This window comes from Nesoenas mayeri (genome assembly GCF_963082525.1).
Source record: "Nesoenas mayeri genome assembly, chromosome: 13".
Lineage (NCBI taxonomy): Eukaryota > Metazoa > Chordata > Aves > Columbiformes > Columbidae > Nesoenas > Nesoenas mayeri.
In genome coordinates, this window is record NC_137550.1 from 12,683,387 (window position 1) to 12,701,403 (window position 18,017).

The window sequence follows — 18,017 nt, forward strand, 5'->3', positions numbered from 1 at the left end:
CTCATTTGTATTACCTATGCCAAGCTTCAAACTGCTGTTGCCAGCAAGAGGAGCAGCATTGTGAGGGCAAAAAGTGGGAATTCTGCAATGTAGATATGTATCTATTTAAAGCTGGAATTTTACTCTTATTTAGTAAGAGCCTTTCTTGCAACCATAAAATGATCAAGAAAAATTAAGAAATCATGAAAACTGCCAGCTCTCTGAACCATCCTGGTCTTACTACTTTCTTCTGCTTTTTGTAAGCTTTGTTACCATCACCTTGCTTTTAAATTTGATATTACAATTCGATAACAGGCTAATCATGAAAATCTGCATGTTCACTTTCTACAGTTTCGGATACCACATTAGAAAATGATTATGAAAAAAGTCATTTATTTTAATGTTCTTTATATACAAAGTAGTTTTACATTGCCAACATTTTTATGATCTAATAGTACTATTTGTTATAATTAAGGAAAAAAAAATAAACCAAGAATATAGTGCCTAAATGACTTAATGCTTCTAAGTCTTATTTGCAACAGTGACAGAGATATTTAGGAGGACACCTTGATGAAAATTAGTGAGAGTGGGCATCCTAAATTTCTAAATTGCTTTTGACAATGATATAAATTCCCAGATCACTTATGTGCTTTAAAAATTTTCCCTTTGCAGACAAGTTATACACATTCAGTTGTTAGGCGTAAGTATCTGGATTATTGTTAAGTACTGCTTACCTGCCAAATTCTGCTTAGGATGGAAAGGATCAGCACTTCAGGAATTGAGACCCAATCAAAAATTGCTGAGAGATTATTTTTAAGTGAAATGTTTGTTTGTTTTGTCTTTCATTAATTTGAGTTATCAGATTTTTTTAGTGTCAGGATAGCTCTGAAAGCTGGACCACATTTAAAATTGGTTGAATGCAATTATTGCATCTTTATCCATGGGCTATGTTGTCTCATATCCATGGGCTATACTGTCTCATGAAATGCAGTCAGTTTTGAAATACCTACATTTCTGAAAAGCATTTCCCCCTACTTTACTCTTTCTTTTAGGACATGAGATGAGTCTGACATGATTTTTCTTCTATCAAAAATGAATTTGGGCCCAGATTCACAATTCCAGAATGCTTTCAAAACATTTATGGTAAAACTGAAGAGTGCATGTTTATACCAGTGTATGGAGAATTGGAAATCATACCTGTCAAAACCAAAACATTCCAAAAAGCTCATCACTGACCTTTGCCCTTAACATGTAGTGAGTGCAATCACCACGACCCAGGCTTTCCATCAAGTGGGTCAAAACATATAAGCCAGGTTTTAATTTATCAAGATCCATGTGTGAAGTCCATGAAAGTGAGATTAGTACATGGAACCTGTGTGGAGATCAAAAGAGAAGGAATATACTCTTCACCTAGGGGCAGGGAACCAACAGAGCACTTCTTGTGTTGCTCGTGGCCCGTTTTGTGTTGGTTTTTGTCTGCAGTGTTCTGTAACCTGTGGCTGTATCTGGTCTTCAGCTCTCCTCCCTCCCAGTGCCTGCCCACCACCGCGTGGCTGGAGGGATCCTTGCCGGCTGGCTCCACCGCGGCACGGCATCCTCTGGCAGAGGCTCCCTGCGACTAGGACTCTGGCACACAACAGTTCCGTCGCCCTTGGGAACTTGCGCTATGCTGCAGACCTGGCAAGTGGCTTTTGGTTTACTGTACTTGAAGCGTATGTGCCCAGAACTGTGTCATGCTGGGGACTCCTGCAAAACAGCTACCGCTGGCCTCTCTCTTTCCTACTGTAGTGCTCCGTGTACTGGTAGTTTAGAGTGTTCGTGATGCAGTCGCTCTTCGCGCAGCCTCACTGAGAGGCCACTACCTGCTGCAGGTTCCCGTTGTGCTGCAAACCATTCATGGGAAGCGGCGGTGGAGGAGGTGGAGGTGGGAATAAAGAACTGGGCATCTCTGAGTGAGTCTGTTGGTCAGGAACTGGCATCGGGCTCACTGAGCCGGAGTCACTCTGCATAGAGCCAAGATTGCTGCCATCAAAATGAGTCATTTTCTTCTTCATTAATTTTCTTTCTTTGGCTCGGCGATTCTGGAACCAGATTTTCACCTGCAGACGAGCAAAGGAAAATTCTTTGTCAGTTGCTAATAGAATGCAATGCAGTCCTTTATGTATACAGTCAAGGGTTATAGGAAGTACCAATTGCATGAGGACCAATGAGGAGTGCAGTGGAAAACTGAGACAACAGACTTGTTTGCTTGTTCTTCATACATGTAATCTTTTCTATCTGGTAATAACATATTTAGTAGTAGCTTGATAAAAAGAGCTTTTTCAGTGTTATCCCTTATTTTTAGGAGGTATTTCTTTATGGAATGAACTTAGATTTGGGGTTTTTTTGGTACAAAATCTAACAGATCAGAACCTTCTGTATCATAATGATGGCCAAAAGAATCTGAGAGTATCTTTAAATTGAAAACTATATGTGCTAGTCAGAGCAAGTCAAAACCTGTTACTGGCCTAGTGACTGAGGCACAAAATCTTTTCCGTTTGGATGCTGCACATTAGGTGGTTAGCTTCAACATATAACCCAATGGAAACACCAGCACACTACTTTTGGTGCACCACGCTAATTCAAAATACTGTATTAGCAGTGCCTTAGTAGCTGAGTGCCTTTTATTGCATTCATAGATGGAGCCAGAATCTGTTGCTACTTCCCTCACAGTCCACTGCTTGATCCCATGGTCATTGTGCTGTCACAGAAATGCAATCATCTTTGGGAAGAAATGAAGCAACTATTGAAGAGCATATGGGTTTTGATTAGGATGGAACAAGTGAGGACATGAGATGAAATGGATGAGGAATGGTCAGTTGAAAACATGGCAGAACTTTTAGGTGTGAAAAGGTGAATGTTGTATGGGAACTGAAATGTCTTTGGACATGAATCCCCAGTGTTGGATTTAAAGCAGTGCATGCCAGCTATTTATCCTTGGAAGTGGCTCTGTATTATGTCTAGTCAGTGTAATGAATCAAGCTACCTCATTCTAATATGTTGTGTTTTCTTGCTGTTCAGATGGCAAAGGAAAAACTTTTGTCACCGTTTTCTGTAACCCAAAGAACAATCAATAGTTCGCTGAGAAATACTGGTTTGTTCGGTTATTCTTTCCTAGAAGCTAGAAAGCGAATGATGATCCTAAAGGAGGTGAAACAGTAAGAAGTGATAACATCTGTGGCTACTAGGTTGTGTTTGGAAAGAAAACCAGTGGTGAAGTCCCACAAAACACCTAAAGGAACATCTGTGACAGTCTCGGTGTACTTATCCTTGAGGCATTATTATTTGCATTTTACAATTGAAAAAATTGGATATAGCCAAAGCTTGTGGAAATTTGCACTAGGTCTCTTAAGTCCCAGGCTGTTATGTGTGACATCTGGCAGTTCATTTTGTTGTCTAGTCTCTGGAACATCATTTCAGTATGAATTTATGTTCCATTAAACCAGTCTCAAATACTGTCAAATAACTACAAGTAAATACAGATCTGTAACGTTAGACCAAAAGCCAACTTGGTCACTTGTTCTTCATGTGTTGTCCTCCTTCTTTTCAGTATTTTTTATCCACTGTTCACTTGTTATGCAAATAACTCCTCCTCTGAAGTCTAATTTCTCTCTTCTTTCTTGTCCTCATCATCATCTTTATTTCTGTGTCCTTCCTATATTAGCAAAGCTTCGTTTTGTCTGCTTCTTTCTTCATTAGATATTACATCTTTCCTTACTCATTTAAACAATTGTTCTGTTTCCTTTGGTCTTGAGATGTTCCTTCCAGTGCCCTGGATGGGATTTTGGCATAGCCAGTAAAAAGCTTTTCCAGAAAAATAATTTCAGGTTTTAGGCTGAGTACAGTGGAACTTGGGATCGAACAGGGCATGTTCAGTCACATTCATATGATGAGGTGGTTTAATTTGCATGAAAGGGTAGTAATGGGAATATAGATCAGTTATTTCTTAATCTTACATTTTCAAAATTGACTTCTGAGATGTAGGCTTTATGCACTGGAATTAATTTCATTCATGACATATATTGATTATGAAGAAGAGCAAATATTGCCAAAACTCTTGACATGTTTCCCCCATATATGTCAAGTCTTATATCCTGTCTTTTTTTGTTTCATCACTTCAAATTTATTAATGAATAGGCTTATCAGGAATTATCACTGAACTAGGAAGTTTCAAGTAAATATTTTTGGTTGTTTACAGAAGCGGGGTCATAATTTTTAAATCTGGCAAAATGAAGCCAAGTTCCTAAGGTTTTAATAGCCAGCAAAAAGACACATAGTGTATTTTTCTTTTATACCTCTTTGAAATAATTTTAATTTTCAATAATTAAATACATTAAGCAGCTGACTGAGAAATATTTGCAAAATGGGTCTTCCCTTCTGCATTTCTGTAAGCTCTTTCAGTGAATGCTGTGTAAACAAGTCCAGTTTGGATGAACAGTGCTACAACTAGGTGGATTTTGGACTATCCCTGTCCAGTAGACAATGGTGAATCAGGCACAATCTTCAATGAATGATACTGAAAAACAGCTGACTGAGCAAACAGTGCTGTGACAGTTTGCAAATAGAAGAGGCACCAAGTGAGCATACTGTGTGCTGAAATCTCTTCAGGGAGTTCCTTCAGTAAAGCTTTTAATTTTCTGTTTGGCTGCGTACTTCAGTGTACTGCATCAAGAAACTGCCAAGTAAAATGGGGCCGACCATTTGCTCGACCTGTGTCGTGAGTGTCTTTGTGGGAGATCTGGCTTGGCATCTTATCTCGGCTGTTTGCAGGAGAGCCAGGGGCCATGGACCTGCTTGGCTTTGGTGGGGGGTGCCACAGGCATCGCAGCTGCATGACTGAAGAATGAGGCACATATATATTTTTTGACCAAAAGGATTGTGCTTCGATTTACATTGTGGGAACAGAAGTAGAATTTGGAGGACGTACAGGGAAATAGGCGTAGGAAAAAGGAGCAGCAAGTATGTAGGAAATCTTTATCAAAAGGCTAAAGGCAGCCAAAGAAACAAATACCTTCAAGTGTCCTCAACATACTTGAGCTCATCACTTGTATTCTCTGCTAAGACTGACCCTGTTGAAACTCATTATAGTATTCCCATTGACTTCAGCAAAACCAGGATATCTGCTTTAGAAATTTTGGCAAAAATTTCTCCCTACTACAACTACCCCAGTAAAACAGAGAGAAATACAGGCAGGATTTTGTTGATATTTTTAAACTCTCGTTTCTCAGAACAGGACTGTATATAAGAGCGGTGTCTGCTTTTTCTGTGTTGTTGCACAGCTCCCTGATGTCACTATGAGAGCTGAAGAAGTGCTGATGGGATATTTAGAAATGCACTCATTTCAAAAAGGGCTATCAGGCCGTTCAGCTGGATAGTTTGAGTTCCTGCACTGCAAAGGGAACCCAGTCACATTGTTTGGTTATTTGAGGCATTAGCATTTTCGTATTCTTAACCAGTATGGCTATGTCCTCATCCACAATAATAAATTCAAAGGAAATCCTGAATGGGTGATCCATACTCTACCTGTCTCTCGGAAAGTCTTAGGTTTGCAGCAAGTTCAGACTTCCTCCTGATTGTAATGTATCTGTTGTAATGAAATTCCTTCTCTAATTCTAATCTCTGATGATCTGTGTAAACCACTCGGTACTTCTCTCTTGTTCTTGTTTTACCTGTTTTGAAAGAAGAACACATTGCTTCAAGCTAGAATTTTTTAACTTTAGTAACACAAAATATCTGGCTTTACATTTGAAAATGTTTGTGGGTATTTTAGGCCTGGTTCTCCATGCACTTACCCAGAGTAATTCCCTTGACTGCAGGGGACTTGGTCTTGATTTACAACACAAGAGGTTCATACCATCAGATTTTGGGTTTGCTTCTTAGTACATAGATGATAAACTGCTTCTCATATCCTTTATCACCCCTGTGTTATCGGTTGGGAAAGGGAAGGCGTTCTTGTTAAGAGCAAGGAGCCAGGAAACCTGGATTCTGTTCCCAACTCTGATGCAGGCTTCCTGCCTGCTCTTGAATCGCTCTGTTCCTCTATCCCTAAAGCTGATACACGGCTACCTGCTTCAGAGGAAATTGTGAAGGATATTTTACTGCACAGAAAATACTTCTGTTGAGAGCTTCCAAAGTTCCTCGCTTCTCTTTGCTAGGAAAATGAATACAGTATTGTGATTGTTACTGCAATTTGGAGGTTGTGTTTTTCCTTTGAGTCTGGCAGAGTCTCTCCACGACTTGATAATAGCACAGGGAATAGTAACATGGATTTTCAGGTGATGGTTAATAAAAAAGAGAAAAAGAAACCAATAATACTTAACAAAAGACGTTGAACAATGATAGAACTGCAGCATCTGTTCTTTTGCCAGCAGCACTGCTGCATCCTTTCAGCTGTGGGTACAGCTGACAGAAGCAGACGTGGCTCAGCAGTATCTGGGTCATTAAAAGGTTATGGCAAATGACATGAGCCAGTGAACACAGATGCAAGTAGCTGGAATTTTATGGATCCTATGCAGGATAATTCCTGAGAACAGAATGTGTTGGCGGTAGTGAAAGAGAGTTGAGAATGGGAAAGGCTACTGATGCTTCCTTTCTCACCTACCTTTTTTCTGTTGTTTATGTTCATATTAGGCAATGAATATATTGGATATAAACACCTGCTTAAAACCAAGAATCCTGAGCTCTAGCCTAAGGTCATCTTACATTTTTTGAAAGATTGGATCATTGCTGTGTTGAGAATAGTATTCCCATATTCGCTAACCACAGTCTTACCTTTTTTTGTGCTTCCTTGTCTGTCATCATGCGGACATTTCTTCAGATGTATATATTTAGATTGTAAATTGTCAGGGAATCTATTTTTAGCTGGTATTGTGTTTTGCAGTGAGTCTTGCTGTCACACTGTAGGTTGTGAATCTTTGTGTCCTCAGTGGTCACTATAATAGAACAGCCCCCTTGGATTCAGATTCTCTCAGATGATGCATAAAACTCAAGGCATATCATGGCTTGCTGCCTGTATCAGTCTGCTGTTGCCAGAGGGTAGCACACAACAGCTCGTGTTTGCTTACAGATCACTTTCTCAAAAGAATATGTGCATGCCTAGCTCTTCAAAATACAGGTTCCTCGAACTCGTAATAGTTGCACTCCTAATGAGAGCAGTTAATTTTGATTGGAAAGGACTAAAATAGATTATCAGAGAGTGAGTTGGTAAAATTTCATTCTCTGAGCAGATCACTGCGGCACAATGCCCCGAGCAACCAGCTTCCCCCTGCAGGAGAGAATAGCTGGAGGTTTTGTCTATCAGTGGTACCAAAGGCCCCTCCTTCTAACTCCCCTTGCTTTTGAAGTTTAAGTAGCACCCAGAGATCACAATTCAGGGTACAGAACTATAGCAGAATCTTGAAGTACTTTATCCCTTAATTCATTATTTAGTTTCACAGGTTCATGTTGTTTTGTTTTGTTTTTCCCCTCTCATCTGTTGAGGGTGACATAATATCCCTTTGTTATAATAGCTAAACATATTTAAAGTTGACATTGCCTTCTGCTTGCTTGTATACACTGTGTGGTAAAGTCTCGAGAGCCGTATCACTATTTTCTCTTCAAGCATATAACAGTTAGTATTTTACTACTTGTAAGACTTTTTAGTTCACCAGGGTACTCTTTGCATTAGAGGGTTCTTGGGGCTTTAGTCCTTTTTTTACTGTTGGTATAGATGCTAGATCGATCTATCTATCTATCTATATACACACACATTACATATATATATATACACAGTATATAGATATATTTCTGTACTGGAAGTCCTGGTTAGTGTAATGCTGTAAACAGATGTTGCTACACCTCTGGTTGTGAATAATAACTTGCTTGCCCTACACAACAGAGTTTCTCTAGGACTCTTCCCAGGCTTGTAGAACAAAGTCTACATCAGAATTTGATCCTTCAGCTTCCATGCACCATGGTGTGCAACCCTGGGCAAGGACTATGTGTGAATAGTGAGTTTACAAGGCTGTGAGTATTTTCCAAGTGTCTTGAGGCCATCAGCCTGTTTACTTGGAATACTTCAATAGGGAAAATAGGTGTGTTTGTTCCTTATGCTCGGGTTTCTGCTCAATCTGCACAGTTAAAACCACTTTGACTCAAAAGTGTTAACCTCCCTCTGCAGGGTCTGCTGTGCTGTGTTTGGCTGGGGTACATACACAGGACATTCTCATTTCAGTAGAATTTCTGTCCTTGTGAAACCATAGTGAAAGCAGAATTAGCTCAAGTATGTTTACACTGATAATCAAGTGAAAAGTGCTGTTAATTTTACAACATTATGGTAAGAATTTGAGAGTCTCCAATGAGCGGCAGTTATTCAGTTCAGTCCACATAACCACTGGGACATTTGGTTTTGTTCATTCGAAGTGTAAATTGTTTGTTTAACATCCAGTCACCTGTGGTGCTTTAATGCCTCACTTGATATTTTTTAACTTTTGATCTCTCTAGATGGTGGTTTGGTTAGGTTTTTTCTCTCTCTTTAAATGAGAATTTAGGGTCATTCGATGGAAGAAAATGTTTAAAAATGTTTCCTTAGTCCCCTTTATGTTGTTAAGATGGATTACGCAAAAGAGCAACAAGGTGATCTTATCTTGAACTCTATTCTCATTCAGAAGCCATAGACAAATATCAAATGTTCTTCTATTGCCAAAACAAGGTGGTAAACTTCAAGATAAACCTTCCTGATTCTGGTTTTAAGTGCTAAAAACCCTTATTATCTGAGTAGGAGAGGGTTGGGTCTTTTGCTTTTTAAACTGAAGAAGAAATTAAATGCATGTAGAAAACAGAACTTTCTTCCATAAAAATATTTTAATTTTGTATGGGTAGCTTTATGTTTATTTTTAGTAGCAATGATAATATCTGGCTTCTTTTTGAAGGAAGGTTGGGAGCTTTCACATCTAATTTCTTTCTTTAAGGTAAGTTAAGAGAATAATTTAAAAGTAAACAATCAAAAGGTGAATGCTTCCTTCTAGTCTAGTCTATGAGTCTCTATGATTTGTCACATAAATCTTGTCTTTAATAATTTGATAATTTGTGTAGGGTAAGACACCAGACAATGGGAGCTGAGATCTGCCTGGCTCTTCTGAGAGGATACTTTTAGTTCTGGCCTAGCTGTGTTTGACTCTGTTAGGCCTTTCTCCAGACTCCCATTGATGTCAGTGAGAGTCTTGCTAATGCCTTTGTTGGATTCTGGGTTGGAATTAGTCTGCATATGGCATTTCCTTTCAAAGGCAAAGTACACCTTTCTTTTATTTGCCAAAGTTAAACAGCAGCAACAAAACCTATCACTAAACAGTTTGAGACTTCAGCCTCTAAATTCCATCTGTGAGCTGGAATAGATCCATTCTACTGCATTCTGAGCCAAATCTTTCAGATCTGCTTCCTGGTTTTATTTACAGGGATGCATTTTATTTCAAGAAGTATTACCTGAGTACAATTTGAGGTAGGACTAATGGTTTCACCCCAGAGACAGCAGAAGGATGTTCTTCACTTCTCAGACTTCTTTAGGAGATAATGGTGCAATGATAGAAGTTAATATTTTAATCAATCCAATTCTTTAGTCAAATCCTGCATATTTTACTCAGGTGAGTGAAATTAGCAACATTTACTTTTCTGCAACCTAAATTAATCTTGTTAATGACAAATTATAATTTTGATCAGCAATATAGTGTCGTTTTTATTGGAAATGGGTTCTGTCCTGGACAGCTGTACTACAGAGCTGCAAGTGGTTGGACAGGTTATTAGTAGCTGGGTGGAAGGAAGATGACACAAAAGAGCTTTGAAGCAACTACCTTTGCAGTGTGAGTGCCTTTGTGTCGGGGGAGTGGATTTCCTGCATTTAATGAGCTGTTTAAGAACAGACAGTTTTGTCAAAATCTTATTTTGCAAATAGTGGCTCTTCAAGAGTGCCTTTGGAGTACCAAGAAACAGGACATTTCAGACTTAGAAAACTTTTCGTGAGATATAGTTTAACAATCCTGTTCTATCACACCCGCTCCAGCAATTTTTGTGACTGGCCAGGCTTCGAGTTGGGGGAAGGGAACAGCTTTCCCATTGGTCATAAAATTCACAGAGCATTTCTTCTGAAGACAATAAAGCCAGGAGAAGGCCTCTTTATTTGCTGTGAAAATCATCACCCTTTCCGGCAATATAACTCCTGAAGAAAAGAGGGAGAAGGAAGAGACAAGACTGCATATCAAAGCAAAGTGAAGTGTTAAAAGGGTCTGTTGCCTCAATATGACAGATAGGCCTCAAAACCTCAGACAATGTAGCCCAGGAAAGGAAAAAAAACCCCACCATCGGACCTCACAACTAGTTTACAAAGCAAAATGAATTAGCATTAGAACTAGCTTTGGTCCTTTTTTCAGTGCTTGCTCTCTTCAATGTTCAGGATATTTTTAGTCTACTAAAATTGGCAGCCTTCATCAACTCCAGAAGCTACGTAATTTAGACAGAAGATGTCATAGTATAGAATAATGTGGGATTACTGTCAGATTACTTATAAAACATTTTAATCTGAATTTCATAGTCTACCGTTGTTTCAGAGGGAGTTAATGTCTGTACTTGATGACTGGACGTTAGCTTAAGTCAGCTCAAAATGTGAAACAGCTTTCTGGGCTGAAGTTGTATGCAGTTTAAATCTGCATCTTTATGTTAGCTCAGTATTAAGAGAGAGATTAGTCTTAGTTTTTGAGTTTATAAAGATAAAGACTGTCAGAGATTAGGCCTCAGAATTTGGAGATTTTTGATATTTATGCACTTTAAAAGTATGGGAAAAGAAGGGGGCAAATTCTCCCTAGTGTAATTTCACTGACTTAATTGAAGTTGTGAAGCAAAAGTAATATGACAGTTAAGTATTGAAGATGGACATGTGCTGCACATGACGTTCTGTAAAGTTAAATTAAAAAACCCCACAAACCTATCATACACTGCCATTATATTAGAAAATGTTACACAGATCTGATCCTCTATCATGTGAGTAATATTACTCTGGCCAGAAGTCTTAGTGTGATGAGTAGGAGTATTCATTATTGCAAAGTTGGATGCATAGAGGTTTGTGGAACATGGTGAAATTCTATGTTTGTATTTTCTGCTGAGTCTTGATCATTTGTTCTTGTTATATGTGTTCACATGACTTGTGCCAAAAAGAATAGGATAGGATCATAGAATTGAAGCCTTCCAACAGACTTGAAGAATTTGCCTTCTGTTCTGTTGGCTTCTATTTAAACTGGTGAAGTTTTCCGTTTTGACTATGTTCTGCTATTCTGTCATATAGCTCATTGGCCAAATACTGTCCTTCCCTTTGCTAGTGGAAACTTTTTTGTTCATGATACAGAAGCAATTGAATCCAAAGCAGATTCATTTTTGTCACCTTTAAACAATGATTGAACAGAGACCAGCCTGTATGGATTTTGTTTGCCAGAAGGATCCAACCTGCAGAAAATGTAGGTGGATTTCTAACTGCCGAGAAGTCATATTTCCAAGGACTGTATAGACTAAAAAGCAAATGAGTAACTGATTTTTTTCCCAAGTGTTGTATGTTCTTTAGGCATTCAGCATTTTTAAGGAATAGCTTCTTAGGAGGCTTGTTTTTCTTCACTAACTTTGAGGGAATATAACTTCACCCTTCTTCAAATACTAGATGCTATATATTTATAGTCCATTTGGTAATGATCAGAGTGAATTTTTATTGAACACGGATGATAGGAGAGGTGTCATCTACAGGAAAAGTCTCTGCTCGTAGTTTACGTCTGTTTTAAACTGGTTCCCTCCCTGTTATATGGTAACCTAAGTGGAGATTTTAAGAGGTACTTTCAGCTTTGTGAGCAAATTCTTATTGCTGCTGGAACTGCCTGTAGTTAACTGTTCAAACTCATGGTTTTGGGCGCAGTTTTACCACAGATGTACATGGTTTTCTCACAAAGGAAACAGTAAAGGCTCCTTTTGTGTGAGTGGTTGCATATCTCCATAAAAATTTCAAAATCAACAGGAGGAGATTTGTAACTTGTTCTAAGGTGGGTTTATTCTGCTTTCCATGAAATAATTTGCCTGTAATTACGCTGTGTGTGTGTGTGTGTGTGTGTGTGTGTGTGTGTGTGTGGAATTGCCACCTCAAATCTCTAGTTTTGGCTTTGTTATGTCCCGTTACAACTGCTAGTTGCCTTGGCTTTGCTTGCCCTGTCAAAGTGGTAGTTTAGGAGAGGGGACAGGAGCAGTTTAAGAGTTAGAGAAGGGTCTTTTGCAGTTCTCAGTTGAAAATACTAAGTAGTCAGTGTTTCCTTCTTCAAGTGTTTTGAGTCAAAACATATTTGCTTTCTCCTGGTTCCCAAACACCCTCAAGAATGCAGTGATTACACATTGGATCCTGTGTGCACTGCATTTAGGATTGGGTCCCAATCCCTCCAGTTCCAAAGCTACAGGGAGAGGCATTCAGCCACCCTTCAGCCAGCGGGACAGTGATGGATGAAAGCCTTGTTAGGTCTTTCCTGCGGGAAATGCCTTCCAGTAGCACTAAACCAGGATGATAGTCTTGCATTTAATACTGAGATCTTCCAGTGGTTTCAAGTAACATAACCTCACAAGCATCACTTAACACCAGTTGAAGATGTGGGTTTATACTGAATGTTGTTTTTGAAGTTACAGAGTAAGACTTGAAATAATTTCTTCTTTTGTTCCAGGTTAGTTGTGTAGGTAACAGAGTATGAAAAGACCTGTAGGGCCTGAGCCAGTGGTAGCAATTTCAATAAAGTATTTTGTTTGTCATCTCTCAGGTCATGAGGCCACAGGAGAGAAGCTAACCCTGATATCTCTGGAGATGGAATGTCATTGATTCTGGGCCTTGTTTCTGTAGCTGTTACAAGTCAAGTCTACTCAATGTAAGTAAACCTTTGGAAAGAATCACTCCTGATCTTGAGCAGATAACAGGAGCATTTCTGGCACACTTTCAAGAATATCTTGCAAAAATCACTTGCCTTAATTGTTATTGTTTCCATAGTGAAATAATAACTAGTATTTTGCAACAAGTAATGAACAAGTAATAAGATTAATTTCTCTGAGTAATTTCTGTTCTGATCACTTCAGGTAAGTCTGAGCTTCAATTTTTCCACCCTCAAGAATAATGGCTCATATCTGTTTCACTTGGAATAAGGAAATCTAATAAATAATAGGTAGGATTCCTTCACTCTTGCCTATATAAAACCTCTACTGCAATTCCTAAAGGTTTTGCAAAGAGACAGAAAGGGAATGCTCAATGTATGCATACAGCTTTGACGGTATAAAAAGCAATGGGTTCCATCTAAGAAAATGCTGAGGATTTTGATCATGATCCAGCAAACAATACTGGTACTTGCAGTTAGCCTGGTCACACACTGGAAAACACTTGCATGCTCAGAACCAAACTCAAGTGCATTACTAGATTTGACATTACTGTTGGGGCAAAAATGGGGAAAGACAGAGTGCCTGTGCTTTTAAACAGAGCAAAAGGAGTTAATGAAGAAAAAGGAACCAACTCCAGTGAAGCAGATGTATTGGTACTAAGCATTGCTGGACTAGCAAAAAAAAAAGAGAAGGGAAGAGGCAGAAGGAGAATTACTTATCTGGATTTTTCCCTGAAGCATGACCTAGTACCTATTAAATGAATGGACGGGCTCCCGCTAACTTCAGAGAGCCTTACACTGGCCCATGGGTGTTTGGGGAGATGCACTCCTATGACATGCTGATTTCTTAGCTTCTTGAGATGAAGATGCTCAATATCTTGTTGGACCATTTGAGAACGAAGAGACTCCCAACACCTCCTGTGAATGCTCTGACCCTTGTAGGCATGAAATTTGGAAGGTTAGAAAGCTTCTTAAGCAGATAGAATGTTATTATCTATTCTATCTATATATTGTATCTCTATATTATATATATAGATGGATATCTCACAGCATCCCCACTATACAAGTAACAGCACAGACAGATCAAATTTGGTCTTTCAGGCAGGCAGCAATTTAAATCCACAGGAGCAAGAGGCAGATAGGTGAAGAAGAGATGAGAAGTAGTGTTTATTTGGGCAAATATGCTGCCATCTGCAAGTCATATAGTTTGTGAGCAATGTCATTGCCCTGTAAGGACTACTCAAAAGTAAGCTGTAAGTTTCTGCAGACTGGCTCTCTTCTGGTTTTGGGGGGTGTTTTTGGTAGTATTCAGCGAAGAACAAATATGATTTTAGAAAACCCAAATTCTTATTCACCCAGAGTAACAACCTACTCTGATTGTCCTGTTGACTTCTATGGACTATGAACTGAAGTTGTATTCAGCAGGAATGAGGGTGACTCTGTCCGTATAGATCAGATGCATTATTTTAATAACAACAGTTTTTCTGTACAGTTGCTTTCATTTTCCTAAAGTATGTTTGAAGTAATTACTTTCCCATCAGAGACTGATTCAGTACTTGCTTTGAAAACTAATATTTGCAGGCATGTGTGGCCAGAGCTGGGATGGGAGGAAGGGCTGAAAGGAAAGCAACCTTTCTGAGGCGTAACTGAAATGCTGTGAGCATCTCTTGAGGGAGGGTGTTGAGCATCCTTCATTTCTACTGATCTCAGTGCATGTCAAAGCTGCTCAGCACCTTGGAGGATCAAATACTTTTACATAATGGATCGTGCCTCTGTTCTTTCAGGCAGTTTTCCCCCTTTTCCTTCTTTGCTTTCTTGTTTCTTCTTTTTTTTTTTTTTCTATTCATGCAAGGTACAGATGTTTGTTTTAGGGATGCTCAATATTTGTATTTTTTCTATCATTCCTCATCACAACCAAACAGAACATTTCTCATGCTTCATGACTGACTCTTACTGGTTAAATACTTTTTACTAGTTAAATGTTTTGTACTCGTGTACTATTATGCATCAGAGACTGATCTGTCACTGAATTAACTGATTGTGTTACCATGGATCTTTGTATTTCTTCATATTCTGAGAGCTACTACTACGAAGTGAAGCAACCCTTTCCATATCATTCATTTTTTAAAAGAATTGACTGCTTGATCTAGCAGAACTCATTTCATTTCGGTGTTCTGAGGTTTAGACAGGTTGTTTGTAATACAAAGTCTGATTTCTAGCCCCCCCTCCCCCCGTATATATTTTACTTGAACTCCTCGTATGTACTCTATATCTTGAGGAAAACAAGCAAAATATAGGTGGTGGTGAAAGACAATGCTTTCATCATTACTTCTTTCTGCAGACATGCTGCTTTGTTCTGATCTATAGGACTCCTATTAAAAGCAATTATTTGATATCACAAATTTTGTTAACATATCCGAAGGGAAAATACTTCACTGTCAAAGGACATTGCTTTTCATTTGCCTCAGCATTAAAGGTCAGGAAAGAAATATAAGAAACAGCTGATCAAAACCAGGATCCAGTAATTGAACTAATATTTAACTGCTAGCAAGGGAATCCTTCAGAGCAATTAGGATCTTCCTCTGTTAAACAGTATGCTTCCCTCTAAACAGGGAACCTGGCAAAAAAAAAAAAACACAACACAAAAATGTGAAATATCTTCTCAGCATAAAACCTCAGTGCCCTCGTACCTGTAGAAGTGGATTGCACTGTTTTCCTCATCCATTCGTAAGAGCTGTGCCTTTGGCTGTTGGGAGAGATTTGCTGGGCATTAATTGTGTCTACAGGCGGTAACCCCCCAGGTGCGGCAGGATGGAGGGAGCTGTAATCAGCAGAACTGTAGGAGACCTGTCCAGGAGACGAGCCATTGAGCTGGGCAGCAGCGACCGTGCTGGAAGGTCCTGGGCCGTAGGCGTTCCAGTCCTCCCGCTGTGGGCCGTAGTGAGATCCCCAGGTTCCTGCGGGCTGGCCATGGGTGTCCAGACTTGGCACATGATGATATCCCATGTAATCGGAGTAGGGCGGTGTAGACACAAAGTTTTGCGCTGGCAGGTTGTTGCTGCTGCACCTTGCAGATCCTGGATACATGCTGGTTTCTTTATCCAAAAGATAACTCACATACATGATGCTCACAGCTTGGCTGTGTCTTGCTGGGACATCCTGCTCCTCACAGGGTTTGTTTGATCTCTCTTCCCCTCCTCTTTCTCTCTCTTTTCTAGCCCTGACTGGCTCTATAAATGACTCATGCTAGCCCTGATGTCCCTTTACTACACATGATTAACAATGGTTTTACCAGGTGCTGGTGGTAACAGTTTACTAAGGTCCTGCCTGATGTCACAGATAACTGCCTGCCCCAAAATTACATTTGCATTCAAATGAAGGGCTGGCCATGCAGGCAACCCCACCTTGCTGCTAGTTCTAGTGCTTCCTTTCTCACAGAGCCTTTATATATTACCATCCCAGTTCTATACTTTTTGAATGTAGTTTGAAATCTTGTGGTCTTCAAGCAGAGTTGCATATATAGTTAACCAATAACTGTTCAGACAGTAGTAGTAGCATTTTTCTTGAGTAATATATGTCAGGATCTAACTTCAGGCGCTAGGTTCTAGTTAGTTAAAGCCTGGTATCTGCCAGTCCAGTAGTTCTTTTTTTTAGAATATGCCATATTATTTTTTTTAACTGAAAACATCAGTTCAGTCTTTAATTGCAGCTTTTACCTAGCTGCTCACATGAGTGCTCTTCTTGACTTCAGCTCTTAGTCCATGTGGGAGAGCACTTAGAAACCGCAGTAATCCTCTGATTTTAACATTACAAAGGATATACAAGAAGTCTCATAGTCATTTTGAGCATTTGTTCATACGAATAGTCTTGTTGATGTTAGCAAGCCTATTCATGAGCTGGCTGCTTGCCACAGTGATTGAAGTTTCTCTATTCTTACTTACAATGTTAACAGAAAGAGAATCTGTTACTGAGAGAATGCAAAATTTGTCACTTTCCCTATGCTTGTGTCCTGTTTGTGATATTGAAATGAGTGCCAGTTTTCCCTAAAGGTTTTTCTGTTCTCATTGCTATGCTTGTTCACAATAAGTGACACCTTTTCTTAGAAATACGGGTACAAGTTCTAGCTTTTTAGCTCAAAAAGCAGTTTCCTAACTTACAGGAGCAATCCTATGTTTGTAAGTAACACATTCTTATGAGAGATTCTCTATAACCAGGACCATGGAGAGAAAGTGCTGGTTTTTTTAATGAGATAGATACTTAGGATTGTTTCTTAATGAGAATTTACTCTGTTTTCATTCCTGTTCCTTTAATGATGTGATACTCAGTTGCACCTTTATTGATGAACCGACTGGTTAAAAGGATTTTTTCTTAAACAGGTGCAAAGTATAATGAGTTTTTTCTTTGTTCAGAGGTGTATTTTTTCTTTGAGAGTCTTTTGCACTTTAACACCATTTAAACTTACAGGTTCCTCCTGGTTCACAGGAGGGAAGAATCACTTTGCACACCTGACAACACCCTTGTTTCCTTTTGTGAGAGAATGGTGTCCTTAGGCAGTGTTCACAAGATGGTTTGTAGCTCTAGTTGTGGAAAAACCTTTTGTGGCTGTTTATTTCAGGGGTTGGTGGAGAAGCACAGGCTGCCATCTCTGAGTATTTAAGATTTTCCTCCTGCGCGCTTTGGTAAAACTTGTACTTCTTGCTTCTTGTGCCCTTCTGGAGGATAATGTTTTGCCGTCATCATTGCTGAAAGGTAGTCTAAAAATCATTAGGTGGGGGGAAGTTGGCAGAAACTGTTTCTTCTGCTGGTATATGTGAGCTTATTCATTTGCAACGTACACATCTGGGAGAGCTGGCCATTCAAAGTGGGCACGTACAGCTGCTGGTACAGACTCCTCAAATCTAGGGAGGTCAATAAGCAGTATGTCATGTATCTGAACAGCCTAATTCTCCTGTAGCAGCAGAGTAAATAATATTCATTTAATTCTGAATTTGGTGTCTCTAGATAGCTTGTGTCTGTAGTTAGCAGTGCAATGGGATTTAAATGTAGCATGATCTATATTCTATTTATTTTTTTTTTTCTGGAGTGTTTCCC

General features: G+C 39.3%; 1 protein-coding gene across 1 annotated transcript; it reads right to left on the reverse strand.

Annotated features, from left to right (window-relative positions):
- Nucleotides 1-1,823: 1,823 nt before the first annotated feature.
- LOC308045418 (homeobox protein CDX-1-like) lies at nt 1,824-16,049 on the reverse strand (the record flags this gene model as incomplete). The annotated part of the gene is made up of 3 exons (XM_080352695.1): nt 1,824-2,078; nt 5,542-5,687; nt 15,617-16,049. 3 exons carry the CDS (start codon nt 16,047-16,049, stop codon nt 1,824-1,826), a joined length of 834 nt encoding a protein of 277 aa, XP_080208821.1.
- Nucleotides 16,050-18,017: the final 1,968 nt, after the last annotated feature.